Source organism: Molothrus ater, chromosome 14 (assembly GCF_012460135.2).
Source record: "Molothrus ater isolate BHLD 08-10-18 breed brown headed cowbird chromosome 14, BPBGC_Mater_1.1, whole genome shotgun sequence".
Classification (NCBI taxonomy): domain Eukaryota; kingdom Metazoa; phylum Chordata; class Aves; order Passeriformes; family Icteridae; genus Molothrus; species Molothrus ater.
The window spans coordinates 4,484,560-4,505,887 of NC_050491.2; the positions used below are offsets into that span (position 1 = coordinate 4,484,560).

Sequence of the window (21,328 nt, forward strand, 5' to 3'; positions counted from 1 at the left end):
TCAAAGAAAAAATACTGAAGAGTATGTTTCAAAATGGCTTCTTGGGGATCAGTGTTAAGTCCAAAGACTTCAACATCTTCATCGATCATTTGGCAGTAAAGTCAAAGTAAGCATGATGAAATTTAGCAGATGAAACAAAAACTGGTGAAGTGTTAGCCCATGCTGCATTCAGGGTAGTCACAGAAAGCAAAGCAATTGGATTGATTGACAAGGCTGGTTCCTCCTAATGTTTGCTTAAATGCAGTTTCAGTGCAAGATCCTGTGTCAGCCTTACTCAGGTAGTGTGGAGATACAAATCCTGGAAAGTAAGGATTTTGAAAAGGCCATGGAATTACAGCAGATAAACTATTCAGTATGAGCATCTCAGTTTACAGCCACACAGTGGAGGATTAATTTATTCCAAGTACAAGCAGGAGAACATAGAGTTAATGTTTGAGGGCCAGGGGGCGAAAGAGCTGCCTAGAATGATGCACATCTAGGAAAGATGTTCTCCAATGTCCACTTCATTTTCAATGCTGAAGAAAAATTGGAAGTATTCTGAAGAAAAACCCAAAAATGAAATTTGGGCTTGAAAAATGTTTGTACTGAGGCACTTGCAGAATGTCTTATCGGAAGTTATCAGAAAGAAAACCAGGAATTACTTTATTAATAAATATATCCTTGTGGATAAGACACCAAATACTAAATGCATTGTGGACAGGACACCAAATGCTGTTTAATCTAGCAGATTAATCTAGCAGAAAATGGGATGAGAGGCTGCTGGAATTCTTAAGTTGCATTATCTTGAAAATAGAAATCAGGCACCTGTGCTTCAAGAACTTTTAGAGGAATCCTCAGAAGAGATAGCAGAGCCCTCATCATCTAAGTTTTTAAATCCAGTGGCGTGGCAGCTTGCAAGCTTGCCTTCCTGAGGAGAGCTGGACCCAGCACACTGGAAGCAAAGTGAAATTGCTCTCAGGAATCATCTCTCCAGGAGCTTGGGACATGATGTGATGGACTGAGCGAGTCCCCACAGTGGCAGCAGGTCCGAGGGGCCAGGCAGGCTGCAGGCCATGGAGGAGGTGGCAGTGGTGGCAGTGTGAGGCAGGTGCCTGCTGCCCTCCAGCTGCTCTCCCCCCATGAGCTGTCTCTGTCTCCTGCAGCGCACCAGCCCCGAGGGTGGGATCCACCTCAACTGCCATTACTGTCATAATCTGTTCAGCGGGAAGCCGGAGATCCTGGACTGGCAGGTGAGGATTTCACCCGGGGGGATGTGGAGGTGGGGGCCAACACTGCTGAGAACCTCTGGGGTACTTCTTCTCCCTGCTGGAAGCAGAGCTCCTGCCCTGCCAGACCTCTGAATGCCTTAGCTGCAGAGATGTGCCTGGAGACTGCTGAGTGCTGCACTCCTGATGTTCAGCGGGATGTCAGTCAGAAGGGCAGGAGGAGACCACTCCTGCCAAATCCTGTGCCAGGAGAGCTGGGGACTTAACTCAGCCCTGTAGTCTTTCTCTTGCTTCCCTGAGAAGTGTGGGAACCTCCTGCCAGCCTGGCTGACCTGGCTGTGGTCTCTTTGGCAGGACAAGGTGTATCAGTTCTGCTGCAAGGACTGCTGCGAGGACTTCAAGCGGCTGCGTGGGGTGGTGTCTCAGTGTGAGCACTGCAAGCAGGAGAAGCTGCTGCATGAGAAGATCCGTTTCTCTGGAGTGGAGAAGAACTTCTGCAGCGAAGGTACTTGGGGAAGGCATGGGAGAGGCAGAGCCCCCATGCCAGCCCATGCTGGGGGAGGAGAAGAGAGCATGGAGAGGAACAGAGGGGAGATTGTCTTAGCCAGGCCCTGGGGCAAGAGCCTTGCCATGCAGTGAAGGGAGGACTGTTGTGGGGATGGCTTGCTGTCCAGCCAGGCCCTAGGGCAAGATCTTTACCGTTCATTGTGTCCTTGGGGAGGGCCTTCTCACAGCTTTTCTCTCTCTGGGGGCTGGGGAGACAGCAGGTGGCAGCTCCGCTCCTCCTGTCATCATGCACTTCTACGCTCTTGCGTCTGGGCTGGCCTGACCTGGCCTTGCCCTGCCTGCTGGGTTCCTGCACACAGGAGGTTGGAGTCAGACTCTTCCTAGAAGCATGGAGGTGAGAGATGGCAAGTCCCCGTGAGGTCCCATCTTATCCCAGCCCTAGGGGCCAGTGCTGGATTGTTCCCTACAGTGTGTTGCGTGTGCTCTGTTGTCTCCGCAGACCTGGATTCTGGTCATGTTTGGGTCAGGGAGGCCCCCAGTTCATCCTGGGAAGGTTTCACTCCTATTGTTTCTCCGCAGGGTGTGTGCTTCTTTACAAACAGGATTTCACCAAGAACCTGGGCCTGTGCTGCATCACCTGCACCTACTGTTCTCAGACCTGCCAGCGGGCGGTCACCGAGCAGCTGGAGGGCAGCACCTGGGACTTCTGTAGTGAAGACTGCAAAAGCAAATACTTGCTCTGGTACTTCAAGGTCAGTATTGGCACTGGCAGCTTGTGCTAAGTGCTGTGGTGGGCACGGCACCCAGATAAGTGGGCATTGCACTGAGGAAGTTCGCACTGCTGGAGTCTGGCTGGCACTGCTGCGGAGAACCTGGCACTGCTGGAGTCCTGCCTGGCAATGACGGGACACTGCTACGGGGAAGCTCACGTAGCTGGAGTCCCCAGCTGATCCTGCCAGACAGAGCACTGCCCTGAGGAAGCTCACAGTGCTGGATCCGCGGCCAGTGCTGCTGGGAGAAGTTCGCACCGCTGGAGTCCCCGGCTGGCACTGGCAGGGCACTGCTGTGGGGAAGCTCACTGCACCTTGCGATGTGCACCTTTCACTGGAGAGTTGTGTTGCACTCGGAGGGGGTGTGGTTAGTTACTCGTTGTTTCTCTCCTGCTGATGCGGGCTTTAGGCAGCTCGGTGCCATGCCTGCAAGCGTCAGGGGAAGCTGCTGGAAACCATCCACTGGCGGGGGCAAATCAAACACTTCTGCAACCAGCAGTGTCTGCTGCGATTTTACAATCAACAGAACCAGCCCAACCTGGACACGCAGAAGGGGCCCGAGAGCCTGCTGAACAGTGAGTAGGAGGGAGGGAGGGAACGTGCATAGCTCAGTCTGAGAGACACAGGGAAGACTCAACAGCAGGGGGTGGAAGCTGCCTGCCTGGGACTGGAGGAGACGCTAGGGAACAATCCTGCACTGGCCCCTGGGGGGGAAAGGACGGAGTGGGACCTAATGGGCTTCTCCATCTCTAACATCTATGGTTCTATGACACACAGGGCCCAGACGGGAGGAGCCGGTGCCAGCGTGCTGCCTGTAGCTCACACTCTTAGCGAGGATACTCAGGGATTTAACATCCTCAAGTTGCCAGCGGAGAGCTCGATTTACAGGGTTAGGGGACAGCGTGGTTTGGCATGACAATCCACCTGCAGCCTCACACCACCTCCGAGCTGTGACCTTCTCAGATCTCATAAACTAATCTGGATTGGGCCAGGTCAGTGCTTGGATGGGAAACATTCAAGGACAAAGAAGGGTGCTGCAGGAAGTGGTGCTGGTGATGCTGTAGGTGGGCTCTCCTTCAGCCAGAGCTGAACCTAGAACGGTCTTGAGGGAGCGCTGAGCTGCTGGAGGCACTGTGTCTTGCGATGTTAGGTTGGAGTCCTACCACTTACCCAAAGTTCACTGCAGCTTTGGGGAGTTGCCAACCCTGTGTCCCAGATAACCCCATTCTGCAACCATGGAGTGCCAGCTGGAGAGGAGATTTTCACTGCCTGTTGCCCCATTTCCTATCGTTAACTCGAGGCAGTTCCTTATGGAAGATTGCAAAGTGCTTTGGGATCCCTCAGGATGGAAGGTGCTCCTAGTGACAGTGACAAGACACCGCTTGGCCCTCGGACTCCTGCAGTCTCATTCTGCTTGGTCTTTCTTAGGCCATGATCTCCTGGGTGACCTGGTGATATAGTTAAAGTGGTGGCACTTGCTTCAGTGCATCAAGCTTCAACGCATACCTGCATCACAGGTTCAGGGCTTTGCTGGCCTCCCTGGGATTTCATGATGTCTAAAACCCTGGCTAGAGTGTGCCAAGGAGGGGAAACCAAGACAAGGACCTTCTCATGAGAGACCTCATCCTCCATCTCCAGACTCTTGAGGTTCCTCCCCTGACTGTAGAGCACTGATCATAGGACAGGGGAAGCTCTGGATGTCGTTGCTGCTTAGCAAAGCAGAGCTGCTCTGCCAGAAGCAGCAGGTTCCCCCAGCTAGGGGAAGCCCAACCTGCCTTCCAAGAGCCACGCTCCATTACAGGCTGTGTGAGGTGACAGCTCAAGTGGCAGCACACTGGAGTGACCTGGAAAAGGAACTGTTGGTTTCTGCTGGCACAGGGGTGCCCATGGGAATTCTGCTTGATTTACAGTGCTCTACTGCCCAAGGGAGGAAGAGGTGTGTGGTGTGTGACATGCTGGTTCCTGTAGCTCACTAAGTGATTGCACAGCCCTGGCCATGCTGTTCCATTTGTCCTCTGCTGTCGAAGCATGTTGCTTTTGAGAGATCTGTAACACGGCTTTTGGGACAGGCACAGTGGGCAAGCTCTGCCTGCAGAGGGAAGATGTTTCACACTGTTCAGCCCTTCTCTCTGTGGAGCTATGGACTACATGAGAAGTACCTTCACCACCACCAACAACCACAGGAGTCTCAGGCCTCCTCCACCACATCTCTGGAGGCCTCCCCAGAACTCTGCTGCTTGGTATGTGAGGCATCACTCTTCACTGTGCCACAGCTGCATCTCCATGCAACCTGTAAGGACTAAAGGGAGCCAAGGAAAAGCCTGTCATCAGTTGTCAGTGCTCAGCTGAGCACGAGTTCCAGGCTGCCCCAGCAGTTGCTGGGCTTAGTGGATGCTGCTGGTTGCACTGCACCCTCTGTATGCTCTGGCACACCAGTCCCCTGCCAGATGTGGGACAGCTGTGGACATCCTTGCCCCAGGACTGTGGCATACTGCTGAGTTTGCAAAGGAAGGATGCTGAAGCCAGGACCCACTTACACAGAGAGCTTTCCAGCTGTGCTGTGCTGTGCAGGGGATTTTGGGAGGACCAGCTTCTGCATGGTCTCCTGTGGACCTGACAGCTTTCTTCCCAGCTTGCAAGGGACTACCTGGATTTCAGGCTCATCTTGGGCAGAGCTGCTTATTCTTGCTTACTCTCTTGTAGCCAGTGATTGCCTAAAACCATTAATTCCTGGGATCCAGTGGCTGCTACCAATCCGGTGATCCTGAGAGTTCTTGTAGCTGATCATACAAGCAGACATTCCCTTGCTGGGAACAGTCCATCTAGTGTGGGATTGAGGAGCTTTGCTTCAAAACTGTGCCCAAAGGCTTCCAAAAGGAGCTGGCTCTGCACTGGGCTGTCCAGCTGGAGAGGGTAGAAGTCACAGTTGTGGCAGGCAGTGCCTTGACAGCTCCTTGTTGGTATTGGGATGAGAATAAAGAATAAGCTGCAGCTTTCCTGGAAGCCTGGACACATAGCATATGACAGGAGAATCTTGTTTTCTTTAGTCCTAAATCATTGGCCAGTGGGGCAATCGTGTTTGCTTTAGATTCTGCTGCAGCAGAAATTCTGCTCATAATCCATAGCTTGTCTTTCCTCATTCAGGCCATTGGTGTTTCCTACCTGGACCTGCTGCCCATCCACTTTGGGTTGTCAGGGTGAGTTCTTGGCCCCTGAGACTGCTGCAGATCCTGTGGCTGAATGCTTAGCTGCAGATTAGGGAGCTTCCTCCAGCTGGGATTTATCTGTTGCCCCCTGTGGTGGTCAGCAAATGGAGCCTGATGGGCCTCAAATTGTACAAGAATTATTCTTCATTTCCTCAGGTCAGAGGAAGTCTTCACAGTGTGAATGTCCCTGTGTTGGACCTTAAGGAATCTGGGTCTTTCCTGAAGGACCTGTCTGTGTACAGGAGTTGTGAATGGACCCGCCACTGCCTTTGGGTGCTGGGACCTGCTGCTGTCCTTTCAGGGGTCTCCATGCATGGCCCACCAGTAGAAGGCAATTCTTTCTGCCAGTCACATGGGTAACCAGGGATCACTGGAGACTGGGATGAAGGTGCTCTGGTAGCTCACCAGTCTTTGAGATGGGTGCAGGTTTACTGCAGAGCACATGAGCTGGATTCTCATCCAGGGCAGGGTGATGGTGTCACCACCTGAGACCAGCGTCTGCCACACGCGCCTCTCCCCTGCAGGTGATCCTCTCTTTCCTTAGGGGAATGGACTGCATCCCTAGGGCTGGGCAAAGCTGTCTCTCTGCTTTCTGGGATTTCTCACAATGCTGCTGCTAGCTCTGTCACCTTCTTCCTAGGGATCTCGAAGCACTTTGCCAAGATATTTGTTGCAGGGATATGGAGGCACAGGGAGGGGCCATGGCTCGGTACAGCAAGCCAATAGGCAGAGCTGGGATTAGAGCCCTGGATTCCTCTCTCTACAAGGGGCTGGGATTTCTCCTGACCTGCTGTGATGGGGAAGGGGTGGACTGTAGGGGAACACAAAATCACATGGGAATAACTTGATCTTGGAGCTGTAGTGTCTTCTGAGGTGTTAGGGCTAGAGATTGTGGAAAGATTAACTGTTCCTGGAGTGGCCAGGAGCAGTTTCTGGAGAGCCTGTCCCTGCTCTCTGGCTGCTTGCACCTCCAGTCCCAGCAGTGGGACATGTTGGCCCAGGAGCTCTTGAACTTAAGAGTTGTTGCTTTCTCTTACAGGTCAGACTTCAGAGCCAAAGCCAGCTGTCCCTTCCACACAGAAGGCAGAAACTAACATGGTAAGACCCATTGGTGGTAGGAGTTTGCAAGACAAAGGGGCTGACTGCTCCTCCCCCAAAGAGAGGACAGTTCTGCCATTGCTCAGGGAGATTTCATTCTTACAAAAATGCATTTTGAGATGTCTGGGTAGTGGGAGATGAAAAGAGCTCCTAGGAAGGCAGCATCAACATATCTCCTGCAAGGGGGAAGAATAACTGTTCCCCAGGAATCATTGATGAATATCCTGACACTGTGGCACTGGCTCCTCTTTGCACATTGCTTTCTTGTGCCTGGGTATAATTGCTGTCCCACTGTTCCTCTCTACCCCATGGGACAGGAGCCACCATGGCTGGACTCCTGACACGGCAGAGGCAGCACACAGGTTTGCTGCCTGCCAGGAACAGCTTTGCTGCCCTTCATCATGGCCTGACCATGGGAGTGTCCATGTGTTGGGGACTGCCAGGCTCCAGGAAGTGCTTTGGGAGTCATTCCATCTGCAGCTGTAGTAGGGAAGAGATTGTGCTGCCTTAGGTGGACACCAACCTCCTGCTTTCTGCATTTCCCCAGCTGTCAGCAAAGGCCTCCTCAGCCCAAACCTCTCCAGCTGTGCCACCTCCTGCCCCACCTCTGGTTCCAGCCACCCCTCGGAAAAACAAAGCTGCCATGTGTAAACCCCTGATGCAGAACCGGGGTGTCTCCTGCAAGTTTGAAATGAAGTCCAAAGGATGTCAGACAGGTAGGAAAGCAAGACTTAACTGTAGAATTACAGGGGCATTTTGGAAAGGCAAGTGCTGCAGACTAACTGTGAATCCAGCCTGAAATGCTGCACAGAGTGGGCTGGGTGTTTGGCACTGTGCTGAGAAGTCTCTGGGCAGGTGCAGGGCACATATGACAGGGTTTTCCATCACCATTTCCATCACCAGCAAAAGGAGAGATATAGAAAACTCTGTAGCATGATCCTACTTCTTGTGGGACAGCTCCTGTTCCTCTGGAGGTCATTAGCTTGTCTGAGGGCTGTCTGCTAAACTCTAGTTTCTGTTGGGCATGTGTGTGGTGTGCAGCATATGCAAGGCAACTAGACCTCTTAGCAAGGCTATGTAAGAGCAGGATTTGTACTTCTGGCTAAGGCAAGCCTCTCTTGTTGCTGACTTTGACTTGCTGCTGTTGCAGCTCTGCCCCTGAGTCCTAGGAGCTGGTGGCTGGAAGGGCCATGGTGCTGGATGGCTGGGGGCATGGCAGCATGCAGCAGAGCTGGGTGGAGGAACTTCAGGGATTAAGGTCACTGATGTATTTTTGCTCTTCTCAGAGGCTGACTGGAAGCCCCAGCTGGTTGTGTTGCCAATCCCCGTCCCGATCTTCGTGCCTGTGCCTATGCATATGTACTGCCAGAAAGTACCTGTGCCTTTCTCCATGCCTGTCCCGGTAAGCAACACGCTTCACCTGCCCGTGTTCTCCTGCTCTTGTGATCCTGCCTTGCTCAAGCCTCCCTGTTTCTCTGTTCATCCTCTTCTCCTGCCTCTGCTTTTGTGTCAGTCTACTGAGTGTCAGTTTTCTGCCTGATGTGCTGCTGTCCACAGGTGCCTGTGCCAATGTTCCTGCCCACCACACTGGAGAGCACAGAGAAGATTGTGGAGACCATTGAGGAACTGAAGGTGAAGATCCCCTCCAATCCCCTAGAGGCTGACATCCTGGCCATGGCTGAGATGATTGCAGAGGCTGAGGAACTGGACAAAGCCTCCTCAGACTTGTGTGGTAGGTTCTGCCATGGCTTGGTCTGGTCCAACAGCTGGGATCAAGGGGGGTTTGCCAGCTCTTGGAGCTAAAACACCTGCTGGGATTGTGGTTTTCCCAAAGCCTTTGGAAAGGAAGCAGGGAAGAGCAAGTCCTTAACTTCTACTGAGGAGGTACCAGAAGGAAAGAGCTGCAGCAGGGATCAGTGTCTGCCAATGTCCCTTTTGGGGATGCCAGTCTTGTGGACAGGTGCAGCTCTCTCAGTTTATTCAGATTCTTCCCTAAATTAGCAGCTTCCATGCTACAAAAGGTAGCTGCATCCAGCCCTGGTCTTGCAGATTTTTTTTACTTGGGGGCTGCATTCCTATGAATGGCAGTGATGGGGGTTGTTGCTGGGGAGACAACAAACTTCCAATGTTTTGCTGTCCAGGGAAAGCTGGACAGCTCAAGTGTAGTGGGGCTGCTCTGAGCACAGGGATCCTGACTTCGTTTTCCAGTTATCACAGGGAAAACAGACAAAATGTTTTCAAGAAAGTTTCGTTTCTGATGAACTTTTTCCTTTCAGACCTGGTGAGTAACCAGAGTGCAGAGGGTCTCCTGGAGGACTGTGACCTGTTTGGACCAGCACGGGACGATGTGTTGGCTATGGCTGTCAAGATGGCAAATGTCCTCGATGAGCCGGGCCAGGACCTGGAGGCTGACTTCCCTAAGAGTAAGAGCTGGGGGACACAGATGTGCAGGGCTGCTGAGGGGCCTCCCACTGCCCTCAGCTGTGTGCACTCACCTCCCTGTGCCCTTTGACTGACCTGGTGTGAGAGCCCTGCAGTGACTGCTTGCAGCAGGGGTGGGGAGACCAACACTTCTGAAGGAGTGTTTGTTTGTCCAGACTAAACTTACCTGTTGTGAACATAAGACCCAGAGAAGGGGGAATGAGAAACTGATTTTAACAGCACAAAGAGCAGGGCAGCAGCACAGGTGTGTTTATGAGTGATGATTCCAGAGGATCCAGCTAGATGAGAAACCTGGACAAGGCATGGCATCCTGAGAAATGGCAGAATTGCTGAGTGTCTGTTAACAGAAGGTGGAAGAAGAGGCAGGGACTTGCAGGAGCACAGCAATGCTGAGGCAGGATGCTAGCAGCAAACAGAATTGAGCTGCCTGTGGCAGACTGTCCACAGTACTGGCCTGGCACCAGGGAACGAAGAATGTTCCTCAAGTTTAAAAAAATAAACAAAAAACTGTCAGAGATGAAAATGTGGGGTTCTGGTTATTCTGAGAAATTTTAGCATTGTCTGCCACAGCCTTATTTCCTTTGTTGGGCTGTGGCTAAAAGTTCATGCCAGGCAGTTGTAGGGGATGTGAAGTGTTCCCTCTTCATTTTGCTGTAAAAATCAGGCCAGCACAGGGGGCAGGATGAGAAGTCTCAGCTGAGCCCTTCTGCCTGTGTTTCCTTTCAGACCCTCTGGACATCAACCCCAGTGTGGATTTCCTCTTTGACTGTGGGCTGGTGGGACCAGATGATGTGTCCACAGAGCAAGATCTGCCTCGAGCTGTGCGGAAGGTGAGTTCTCTGTGGGTACTGCCTGCTTAAAGCCCTTTGGGTTTGGAGTGGGAGCTGCCACCTGGGATGTAGGAGATGAACTGTACCAGAGTCTTTGGTGTGCTGGGGAGGTTGTGCCCTCTCCTTTCAGGGCATGGTTGGCCTGCAGGCCACTCCTTGAATGAAAATACTTGCTTGTCACTTCGGAGGAGCTTTGAATGCTACAAGTCATGTGACAGCTGGTCTCTTTTGTGCCTGTGACCCTCGTAACTAATGAGCTTTGTTGGCTTGGCTGCCAGCAGAAGGGTGCCTGCTGCCATGGCACACTGTAGGGAGCTGGCAGTCAGCAGGTGTGAGGGTGGCCAGGAGTCCTGCACCTGTCCCAGGTGGGTGCCCAGTCTCACAAACACCTCTCTGCAGGGGCAGAAGCGCCTGGTGCTCTCTGAAAGCTGTTCCCGGGACTCGATGAGCAGCCAGCCCAGCTGTACAGTGCTCAACTACTCGTATGGTGTGAATGCCTGGAAGTCCTGGGTACAAGCCAAGTATGCAGGGGGAGAAACCAGCAAGGGAGAGGAGCTACGTTTCGGCCGTAAGTGCCTTGTCTGGATGCAGTGCAGTGGCAGAAACCTCCCAGAAGCTGCACCTTGGGGTGTTGAGGTATTCCTGATCTTGTAGGCTGTTGTCTGAGGCTGATGTGGTTGTCTCTGCAGCCAAGCCCATGAGGATCAAGGAAGACATCTTAGCCTGCTCAGCAGCTGAGCTCAACTACGGCCTGGCACAGTTTGTCAAGGAGATAACGCGGCCCAACGGGGAGCGCTATGAACCAGACAGCATCTATTACCTCTGCCTTGGCATCCAGCAGGTGAGGGAGGCCTGTTGCCCCCATCCTCTACAGCCAGATTGGGGCTCAGATCTGGTGAGGGGAGCTTGTACCCTTCATTCTGCCTTCTGGGGACCCAGAGAGGCTGGCTGGACTCTCCTTTAGTGCCTCAGCCCAGGACAGCATCCCACCTGGTTTAGTCTTTGTTCCCAAGCTGAGAGTAGGGTGGTATCCATTCCCCAGCCTTGTACCCTTCTTGCACATCTCTGAGGAGGGCTGGGGCATCTCCCCAGACTCAGGCCCTTCTTCAGCACTAAGTCTGCTTTGTCATGCCCCAAGGTTTTCTTTGCAGCTCTCTGTGTCTGCCCAGCAGCTCTGGTGTTGCAAGGAGGGGTGCTCTGCATATGTGCCCTGGGCTCTCTGGGGAGGGTTTGCATTCCAGGTGCTGCTGTGTTTCTCTTGACTGTGTGTTCTGTCCTTTCTAGTACCTGCTCGAGAACAATCGTATGGTGAATATATTTACAGACCTTTACTACCTGACCTTCGTGCAGGAGCTGAACAAATCCCTGAGTGGTTGGCAACCCACAATCTTACCAAATAGTACGTGTCTTCAGAGTACCTTCAGTCCCCATAAATCCAGTTTGTGCTTGTAGCCTTGGATCCTCTGGCCTGATTGTGCTCCCCCAGCTTCAACCTTGGCATAAGCAGCACAGTCTTGCTGTGTGTTGAGGTCATACTGACCCAAACCAACTGCAGAGCCAGCATGGTTTATGCTTCAGCTGCTTCTGTTGCCCACAGTCAGGGTAGCTGGGAGCAGAGCACTTTGTATCCTGGGACAATTTGAATCTTTACAACACTTCACAGTGATGTCTCCAGCTTTGGCAAGGAGAATGCCAAGCCAGGAGGCACACTGGTGCATGTGTTTGCATTCCCAAAACATGGATAAGCCCTGCACATGATGCTAGGCCTTGGCCAAGGTTGCTGTGCTGCTGCCTTGTAAATAGGCTAACCTAGCTAACCTAGAGCTCTGCAGAGGCTTTTCTTGTTGCTGTGATCTGGGCTGCCTTCCCTACTGTGTCTTGTCAGTAGTTATTTCATAGATCCAGCTTCATCTCTGCAGATTGGCTATCCCAGGCAGAGCCATTTGACTCCAGACCTGTGGAGGCAGGAGCTAGCCAGATCTCTCCTGCCTGCTGCTTTTCCCTAATCACTCACTGAGGGTGGTGGAGCACTGACCTGGAGTTCACTTTTTGGCCATCTGTAGTGATGAGCAGTTAGGATTGATTTGGGTTCTCACCTGGGGTTTGGCTGTGATCTGGGGAGGCTTATGGCTGGGCAGAGCTCTAGCTCTGCTCATGGCTCAGGAGAAAAAACCTTGTGGAAAAAGAGATGCTGTGAAGCATCACTCTGTTTTGCAGTGAGCTTGCAGAGGCAGGGTGAAGGGATTGCCCCAAAGCCACTGCTGATGTGACCTGGTTCTCCCTCTGTGTGTTGCAGACACAGTTTTCTCCCGTGTCGAGGAGGAGCACCTCTGGGAGTGCAAACAGCTGGGTGTTTACTCACCCTTTGTGCTTCTCAACACTCTCATGTTCTTCAACACCAAGTTCTTTGGGCTGCAGACAGCAGAGGAGCACATGCAGCTCTCCTTCACCAACGTGGTGCGCCAGTCCCGCAAGTGCACCACAGCCCGTGGCATGACCAAGGTGGTGAGCATCCGCTACTACGCTCCTGCCAAGCAGAAGAAAAGCCGAGGTGGGTCTGGGGGAACATCTCTGTTCCTCCCCCTGCATCCCCCATCAGGACCCAGCCATGATCCAGCTCTCTCCCTGTCTGCAGATGGTGGCTCTGGAAAACGGAAGCGTGAGGAGGAGGTACCGATGCTGGAGCAGCGGGAGAACAGGATGAATCCCCTCCGATGCCCAGTCAAGTTTTATGAGTTTTATCTCTCCAAATGGTGAGGCTTTCTCTGGAGAAGAAGCATGTGCCATTTTGGGGCCACTTTTTAGTTTTGATGGAACGCTGTGGAGTGACTGCTGCTCTGCAGACGTTTGTACAGAGCATGCAGTCTTGCCCAGGCTCTGTGCTGCTTCACTAGACCAAGTTTGAGAGAATGCTTCTCTCTGGCCTCTTCCACTTCCTGCCCTTCTCCAGACTGGCAGGAATGTGCAGTAGGAGTCCAGTGCTTGGGTGGTTGGGGGTTTTGGCCTTGAACAAGGAGCTGTAGGCTGAGTTTGTGTCCTTACCCTGCTGAATGATGAGAGGCTGTGATGAGCTGTGAACACCCCTTGCTAAACACATCAGGCCAGGCTGCCTGAGCCCCTGCAGGGAGCTGGCAGCCCAGGTCTCACCCTGCTGTCTCTCCACAGTCCCGAGAGCCTGCGGAACCGCAGCGACGTGTTCTACCTGCAGCCCGAGCGCTCGTGCATCGCCGAGTCCCCGCTCTGGTACTCGGTGATCCCCATGGACCGCAGCATGCTGGAGAGCATGCTGAACCGCATCCTGGCCGTCAGGGAGATCTACGAGGAGCACAGCCGCCTCAGCAGCCTGGAGGACGACGTGGACTAAGGCAGAGGTGCTGCTGGACTGGCTGCACTCCAGCCCTGGACACCTCATCTTGCTGCTTCCCATTGCAGGGCAGGGGCCATGCAGTATAGGAAGGGATGGTGCTGCAGCAGTGCTGTCCCTGCATCATTACCAGACTTGGACCTCCCATCCTGTTCATTACAGGCATCCCCTACGTACGTGGCCCCCACACTCAGCTCTGTCTCCAGTTTTGGCTGCTGGGTGAGCCATCTTCCCCAGGGTCTGTTCCCATGGCACAGGAGTGGCAGAGTCCCTGGTGCAGCTCCCCTTGCCCAGCCCTGCCACTACCCCTCTCTCCCCATGCCCCAGGGCAGGAATTGCACAAAACACATTGCCCCATTGGACCAGTGGCCCCCAAAGCTTTTACTTCCCTCTTCCTTTAGCATTCCCTCACAAGGCTTGAGGTATCAAGGCAGGAACAGTAGCTCTGCTGCTGGGACAGGATTGTCTTTTCAAGCCAGTGGGCATGGGCTCAGGCAGCCTGAGAGCTGTTGGGTCAGGGGGAGAACTTTTGTCTTGGGGTGAGAGAGATTTGGGTTGGTTGCAGGAAGTGGATGGAGCTCGCACGGAATTTGTGGGCAGAGATCTGGCCTTGCCACAGGGATACCTCCCTTGTGTGCAGCCAGGATGCCTCCCTCTCTTTGGTCAATGTTTTCTGAGTTTGCTGAAAACTGATGGAGATGGGTCTGTACTAGTGCTGCCCCTCTCTCCCCACTGTTCCCTGTCTTGGTGTAAGAACCCTCCCCTGTGCAAGGTGCCATCAGTGGAAACCTCTGCTCCAGCCAGGGGCCCAGGCATTTGCTGGCAGAAGCAGGGAGCCCTGCCTGGCCTCCCCCTCCCTCCCGCAGCCACAGGCTGCCACCACCCTGCCCAGGGTAAGTCTGGCTCCAGCTGTGCCACTCTGTGCTGCCTCCTGCCCCTTCTCGTGTTCTGGTTGGTTTTCTTGAGCTGTACATGGGTCTCCTGTTGAGCCTGTATATATTGTTCTGGGCCCTGGCCTGGGGCCATCTGTTCTCTGTGTCCATGTGGAGAGTGAGCTGCTCACCAGTCTTGTTGTAGTGATGCCAGGGCAGTAGGACTAACCCTGTGTCTCTGGAAACCATTCATTTCAAATAAAGATGTGGAAAACTTTGGCAGCCCCTGGTTTTTCCCCCTGGGCAGGGTGAGCATTGTAGAACAGGGCCAGTGTCCCTGTGCTGCTGTGTACCTTGCTCCTGTCCATCCCAGCCTGTGCTCCCTGCACTTCCTACCTTGCCTGGGCCCTGCTGTCCTGCCAGCTCTGCAATGTGCTGATGGCCTCTGCCCCAGTGCCCACTGGTGCCAGCATGGCATGCCCTGCCTGTCCCTGCCCTGCCCTCGGCCCACAGTGCAGCAGCCCCACCCAAGCCAGCAGTGGCCCTGCCCTGGCCATGCAGTGTGTCCATAGGATGGAGCAGCTGGAGAGCAATGCCACAGTTCCTGTGAGCAGAGCAGGACTCAAGTGAGGTGCAGTAAGTGTTTATTTTCTCCCCCTTCCAAGCTCTACTCTCAGCCCTGCTGCTCCCAGGAGTGCCAGGAGCAGCTGAGTAGTGTCCCCAAGGCTGTTCCCAGCCCTCCATGCCTTGGGCCTGGCAGAGACTGGACACACAATCACCACTGTGACCACCCACCCACGCATTGCCCATCCCTGACCATCCCAGCAGGCCACATTTACACTGCCAGGTCTGCTGCTCGCATGTCCCTGTGGGACCCACCAGCCACCCCTAGCCATGCACCTGCCTTCTTCAGCGGTGCCAGGCCATGGGGGGGAACTGCCACCCCTGGGCAGAGTGACATAGGTGCTGCCAGGCCCTACAGGCCCACCAGGAGCGGTCAGGATGCGGGACTTGGGGCCTGGCCCTCGACGGCACTTGGTGAGACCCAGGTGGTAGATCTCCACCAGGTTGAGCAGCAGGGACACGCAGGCCACCCCCAACATGAAGAGGATGAAGATGGTCTTCTCAGTGGGCCGGGAGATGTAGCAGTTGACCGTGTTGGGGCAGGGCCAGCGGCTGCAGGTGTAGAGGGGCTTCAGCTGGAACCCATACAAGGCATACTGGCCCACAATGAAGCCCACTTCCAGGAGAGCCTTGAAGACAATGTTGCAGATGTAGGTCCTCAGGATGGCCCCCCGCATGCACACCCGTGCCCTCGTGTTCCCTGCAGGGAGCTGGGGCTGCCTGGGGCGCTGCCGCCTGGCCCCGCTGCCGGCCCGTGCTGCCGTTTGCTGCTGTGCCTTCTCCTCCAGATGCACCAGGTGCAGGATGTGCCCCAGATACACAAGGCTGGGGGTGGAGACAAAGATGATCTGCAGCACCCAGAAACGGAGGTGGGAGATGGGGAAGGTGCTGTCATAGCAGGCATTTTGGCAGCCGGGCTGCTGCGTGTCACAGGAGAAGCCAGACAGCTCGTCACCCCAGACCCGCTCCGCGGCTGCCCCCAGCACCAGGATGCGGAAGACGAAGAGGACGGTGAGCCAGACCTTCCCCACCACCGTGGAGTGCTCCTGGGCATTCTCCAGCAGCCGGCCCAGCAGGCTCCAGTCCCCCATGGCACGTGCTGTGGTGCCCTGCAAGACAGCCACCCTCCAGACACAGCCACCCCACAACCCACCAAAACACCGCCCCACTCCCTGGCCAAGCAGGTGTACACAGACCCAACTCAAGGCTGTCCTTGGAGTGTCCCCATCCTGCATCCCAGCGGACCCCCTAACCTGCCACAAGGAGATCAAGGGGAGCAAAGGCCTCCAGCAGAGAGCTGGGAGCACTGTGGGCAACAACCGCGGTGGCAGCATGGGGACCTCTCACCGTAGATGGTGCGTGGGGCAGAGCCCGGTGCTCCTGTGCCGTCCCCTCCTGTCACGGGGGTGATGGGGGATGCTGCAAGGCCCCTTCCCAGCCGGTCCCCAGCTCCTCTGTGGGGTGCAGACAGGTCTGCCTGCTCTGTCTGTCCGGTCACCCAACAGCAAGCATGGGGTTATTGGGGCATGAGGCAGCTGCGTGCCCCATTGGCTTTCACTGTGACTGGCACATCAAACAGCCACTGGGGAAACTTTTTCCCTCTATTTTTGGTCTGGGCACTTTTCTAATTATATTCGGGGCTGCAGGGGCTGGTGCTGGGGGAGTGCAAGCCCTTGGACACTGATCAATGCCACCCAGGGGTCACTGGCCGCTGCTGGCTGTCAGGGCAACACAGCCACAGCCCCAGCTCAGCCCTGGCACTGCAGCCCCCACAGCCCCTCGTGGCACCCACCAGGGCTTGGGTGCAGGGATGGACACCCCACACTGGCACCCCAGCTCCCAGCATATCACGGCCAGAGCAGAAAGGAGGGAGGCAGCACCTGAGAATGGAGATTTAATGGCCCAAGATGCCCTCCTGGCCATCTAGGAGAGCCACACTCATGCCTGAGGGATGCCATCCTTGGGACAGGGACAGTAACAGGCCCATGGGGTGACTGTGGGGCCAGTGGCCCCTGCCCCTAGCAGGCAGAGCAGCGGTCACCCTTCTCCTGCAGCCCAGAGTTGCGGCGCAGCATGTCCTTGAGGGAACCGTCCTGCTCTGTCAGCAGCTGGTTGATCTCGTTCTGCTTGTACTCAGAGGAATGCTTGTGCCCGTAGAAGGAGCCCTTCGCCGACGAGGGGTTGGAGTGGTGCTGGCTTCGGCGGGCACAGGCCCGCACCACCAGGTAGACCAGCTCTGCCATGTTGAGGATGATGCAGACACTGGAGGTGACCAGCATGAAGACAGTGAAGATGGTCTTCTCAGTGGGCCGGGAGATGAAGCAGTCGACAGTGTTGGGGCAGGGGTAAGCCTCACACTTTACCAGCCGCATCATCTGGTAGCCTGGGTAGAGCATGTAGAAGATGTACATGAACACGGCCTCGAAGAGCAGCCTGAAGACCACGCTGCAGACGTATGTCCACCACAGCGATCCCGCTATGCGCATCTTGTGCTTCTTGACCTCTTCCATGTGCTTGGCATCTGCGTGCCCGGTCATCACCAGCAGCTTCTTCTCCTGGTGCTGCTGGTAGGCCACGTGCATGGCCACGAGAAGGGCTGGCGTGGTGACGAGGATGAGCTGCAGCGCCCACAGGCGGATGTGGGAGATGGGGAAGAAGTGGTCATAGCAGACGCTGTTGCAGCCAGGCTGCTGGGTGTTGCAGGTGAAGGCGGATTTCTCATCCCCCCAAACGCTCTCGGCTGCCACCACTAACACCATTATCCGGAAGATGAAGATGACAGAGAGCCAGATGCGCCCGATGGCGGTGGAGTGGCGGTTCACCCCGCTCAGCACCGTGTACAGCCCGGCCCAATTCATCGTTTCTCACGTCTGCAGGAGAGAGCAGTGAGGGATGGTGTTAGGAGCAGGAAGGACCCCTGGCTGAGAGCCAGCAGGTCCAGGCTCCAGTGGCAGCAGCCCCAGGAGGGACCTGGGAGCAACTGGGTGGCAGCCCTGGTGGGTGGAGAGCAGGATCGACAGACAGGAGGATGGCAGCGTGGCTCCTGCTCCCGACACGGCTCCAGGCAGCATTTGGGCCAGAGCAGGCGGGAGACTGGCTGCCCCAGCAGTGCCAGATTCTCCAGTCCTGCCACCCCACGCTGGCACAGGGGATTCTAACCCACAGCTGCCACAGAGAATGAGGGTGAAGCTCCTACACCTTCTCAGGGACCCCCAGTACCCAGTGCTGAGCTCTTTGGCTAGGAATGGTCCCAAGGAGCTTCATGGGCTCCACTGCACCAGTGCCTCCCTTCGTCCTCCCATTATCTGCAGGAGCGTGGCCAGAGAGCCCTGAGCTGGGGCAATCCCCCCGTGCAGCCCTGCACTGCCACCCTCCCAGGGCCATCCTGGCCTGGGGAACACAGGGCGATCCCACCCCCAGGCACAGACCCCTGCCCCACCAGAGCTACCCACGGACACTGAGCAGCCGCGGGAGCTGCTTCCCACCCCGGCAGGAGTCTGGGTGGCCGGGACCAGCCACCCCCCAGTGTGGAGGATCCTAGCGACGCGTACCTGCCGGTGAGGAAAGGTCCTCGCAAGCTGCCCCCAGTGGCCCCTCTAAGGTCTCATGCCTCCCGCAGGAGAGCTCTGCTCCGCCTGCCCTCGTCTCTCTCTGCCACTGCCCTGCACTGGAAGTCATATGCTGCTTTATAAACTATTTGCATACAATGGGGCCTTTATCGGCCCATGAACAACACACTTTAGCATTCAGATCTAACGCCCTGACTTCCGCCCACCCTGGCCAAACAAAGTGCCTGTGTGCTGCATTCCCGCTGCTCGGCCCTGCACCCTCTCCCACCTCCCCACCACGCCCCGCACCGACCCCGGACACGGCCCCGCCACCCGCGGGCTGCTCGTGGCTCTGCCCGGCGGGACCCACGCCACAGACAGACATCGCCGGGCCGGACAGGCCACCCAGCGTGTCCGGAGGTCCCTAGTCCAGGAAGCACGGCCGAGCGTGCCCATCCCGCATGGACGGCACAGGGCGCTGGAGCAGGGGTCTGCACTGAGCTGCCGCGGGGCTGGGTGGCACTGGGTCCTGCCATCCCCTCAAGGCTCTGGTGCCAGCAGCAGCGTCTGTGAGGGCACCGGAGCTGCCCCACGCGTGCCGTCGGAGACGTGGGAGAAAGGGCGGCGGAGAGAGGCCGCTGTGCGCTGGGGCTGCGCTCCTTCCCCGAGAGGGACTCACCGACGGCGTCCTACTGCTCGGACATGCGGCTGGGGACAACAATCCCTGTGCTCGCACAGCCCCCGTGCCCCCAAGGCTGGTGTCCCAGCCACACCGTCACACTGTGCCCCATCCCTGCAGGGATGGCGCCGTGTCCCAGGGGTTTTGTCCCCAGCCTCAGGTGGGGAGCAGCGTACCCAGTAAACCCTCCCAGCTGGGTGCCTGCAGGCTGGCAGGGCAGTCAATGCCATCCCAAATGCCACCTCCATCCCTTAGCCCAAGGTGCGAGCAGCCGGAGCTGTGCAAGCGGTGGCAGCCAAAGACCGTCCAGCAAAGCTGTGAGGACGCCGCTTGTGCCCTCAGTGCCCCTTCCCCACTCCCGCCATGAGGACCAGCATTGCCGGCTCTCCTCTCCCATCCCAGGGCCGAGCCCTGCCTGTGGTCCCCATTGTAGCCCCCCTGGTGCTCCCCAGCTGGGGGACATGCGGCCACCCCCCGGAAAGGTGCTGTGCCCGCCAGCTTCTCACCTCAACAACAGGACAATCAATCAATGCTGTTCGGGATTGCAGCAATCAGTCTGCACCGCACCACCCCCCTGGACTTTATACTGCCCTGAAAGCACGCCACCCCCGCCTCCCAAACAGCCTTGCTCCTTCCACGACTCGCCGAGTAAACACCGCAGGTGTGTCCAGCCAGGCTCACACCCACCCGCACCCACCAGCGGCTGAGCATCCCCCGGGGCCAGCCCCCGGGCTACTGCAGCACCGGGGCAGGGCCGGCCCCCCAGGATGGTCCCCGGGGACATTTCTGGTCGCCGTGGCCCCACTCCCCTGCTGTGAGCATCCTCCCCGCTGCATTCCTTGCAAGCCAGACACATGCACGGTGGAGGAGCCCTGCTCTCCACCCAGGTGATGACTTTGGGTACCCCCAGCTCTCGGAGCACCTTGATCTGGTGCTTCAGGCTGCCGGCTGGCCCCCGGGGAGCCACCAATACCCAGATTTAATGTGTAAAAGTGCAGATGGGGAAAGGCAAACAGCCGGTCAACGATTAACTCGGCTGGCCCGCTTCAAGGTCCCGCCGCCCAGCACCCCGTGTGGGACACGGCGACCCTGCCGCTCATCCTGGGCCCCTGGCCGGGCTGCAGGAGCCCGCACGCCGTCCCTTGTATGAGGGTGACAGTGGTGCCGGTGTCCCCGCATGGGGACGGCAGGGTGGCACCGTGCAGCGGCTGGGGCCGCTCGGGGCGCCCGCACAGCGGGGCGGGGGTCGGTGGGCAGTGAGATAGCGGCGGTGGCTGGTGGTGCAGGGCTGGCTGGGGCCATCGGGGCCACAATCTCAGCCTCTGATAATCCGCCACACCTGAGTCAGCAGCGCCGGCGAGTTGCTGCAGCGGCGGCACCGCCCGGTCCCGCACCCCGGGCGGGTTCTGGGGGTTAATGCAGGGCACACTGGGGCAGCAAGGGGCTACTGGGGCCCGGCTGGAAAGATCGGGCTGGGGCGGTCACTGGGGGCCATCAAGAGGAGGGCAGACTGCTGAGCACTGGGCTGGGCTGAGCTAAGTGGGACGAGGCACAACGGGAGGCTGGCATGGGGAGAAGGGTCCCTGGGAGCCAGGATAGGGGTCTTACTGCAGGGACCTGGGAGCCAGGAAGGAGGGCACTGGGGATTACTGGGAGCCAGGACAGGGGTGACTGAGGGACGCTGGGAGCCAGGACAGGGGGTGACTGGGGATTACTGGGAGCCAGGACAGGGGTGACTGGGGGCGTTAGGAGCTAGGCGAGGGGTGAATGGGTATTACTGGGAGCCAGGACAGGGGTGGCTGGGGGGCACTGGGAGCCAGGCGAGGGGTGACTGGGGGGCGTTAGGAGCCAGGCGAGGGGTGAATGGGGATTACTGGGAGCCTGTTTGAGGGGTGAATGGGCATTACTGGGAGCCAGTTGAGGGGTGGATGGGCATTACTGGGAGCCAGTCGAGGGGTGGATGGGCATTACTGGGAGGCGGTCGAGGGGTGGATGGGCATTACTGGGAGCCGGTCGAGGGGTGGATGGGCATTACTGGGAGCCGGATGAGGGGTGGATGGGCATTACTGGGAGCCGGATGAGGGGTGGATGGGCATTACTGGGAGCCGGTTGAGGGGTGAATGGGGATTACTGGGAGCCTGTTTGAGGGGTGAATGGGGATTACTGGGAGCCAGTTGAGGGGT

General features: G+C 56.7%; 3 protein-coding genes across 6 annotated transcripts in view; 1 reads left to right on the forward strand and 2 right to left on the reverse strand.

Annotated features, from left to right (window-relative positions):
• ZMYM3 (zinc finger MYM-type containing 3) overlaps window positions 1-14,571 on the forward strand; it is a 31,933-nt gene extending 17,362 nt beyond the window's left edge. For 3 of the 4 annotated variants that reach the window (XM_036402427.2, XM_054516383.1, XM_036402428.2), the window contains exons 10-25: window positions 1,143-1,229; window positions 1,560-1,710; window positions 2,292-2,464; window positions 2,892-3,057; window positions 6,728-6,786; window positions 7,334-7,502; window positions 8,073-8,188; window positions 8,344-8,518; window positions 9,063-9,209; window positions 9,955-10,058; window positions 10,458-10,626; window positions 10,748-10,899; window positions 11,343-11,457; window positions 12,355-12,609; window positions 12,694-12,811; window positions 13,224-14,571. In XM_036402427.2, coding sequence (XP_036258320.1) covers window positions 1,143-1,229; window positions 1,560-1,710; window positions 2,292-2,464; window positions 2,892-3,057; window positions 6,728-6,786; window positions 7,334-7,502; window positions 8,073-8,188; window positions 8,344-8,518; window positions 9,063-9,209; window positions 9,955-10,058; window positions 10,458-10,626; window positions 10,748-10,899; window positions 11,343-11,457; window positions 12,355-12,609; window positions 12,694-12,811; window positions 13,224-13,422 — 2,355 coding nt within the window. In that variant the 3' untranslated portion in view covers window positions 13,423-14,571. The remainder of the gene's footprint in view (window positions 1-1,142; window positions 1,230-1,559; window positions 1,711-2,291; window positions 2,465-2,891; window positions 3,058-6,727; window positions 6,787-7,333; window positions 7,503-8,072; window positions 8,189-8,343; window positions 8,519-9,062; window positions 9,210-9,954; window positions 10,059-10,457; window positions 10,627-10,747; window positions 10,900-11,342; window positions 11,458-12,354; window positions 12,610-12,693; window positions 12,812-13,223) is intronic. The other variant, XM_036402429.2, reaches the window with a different exon arrangement.
• Window positions 14,572-15,046: 475 nt separating this feature from the next.
• On the reverse strand, window positions 15,047-16,743 carry LOC118698894 (gap junction alpha-3 protein-like). Its single transcript, XM_036402452.1, is given in 3 exon segments — window positions 15,047-15,229; window positions 15,231-16,092; window positions 16,095-16,743. Coding segments are annotated over 3 exon segments (1,014 nt in total). The 5' UTR covers window positions 16,147-16,743; the 3' UTR covers window positions 15,047-15,129.
• Window positions 16,744-16,799: 56 nt separating this feature from the next.
• Window positions 16,800-18,574, reverse strand: GJB1 (gap junction protein beta 1). Its single transcript, XM_036402453.2, has 2 exons — window positions 18,470-18,574; window positions 16,800-17,788 (listed from the first exon to the last, which is right to left on the reverse strand). The coding sequence occupies exon 2, from the start codon at window positions 17,774-17,776 to the stop codon at window positions 16,937-16,939; it is 840 nt and encodes a 279-aa protein (XP_036258346.1). The 5' UTR covers window positions 17,777-17,788; window positions 18,470-18,574; the 3' UTR covers window positions 16,800-16,936.
• Between the last annotated feature and the right edge of the window lie 2,754 nt (window positions 18,575-21,328).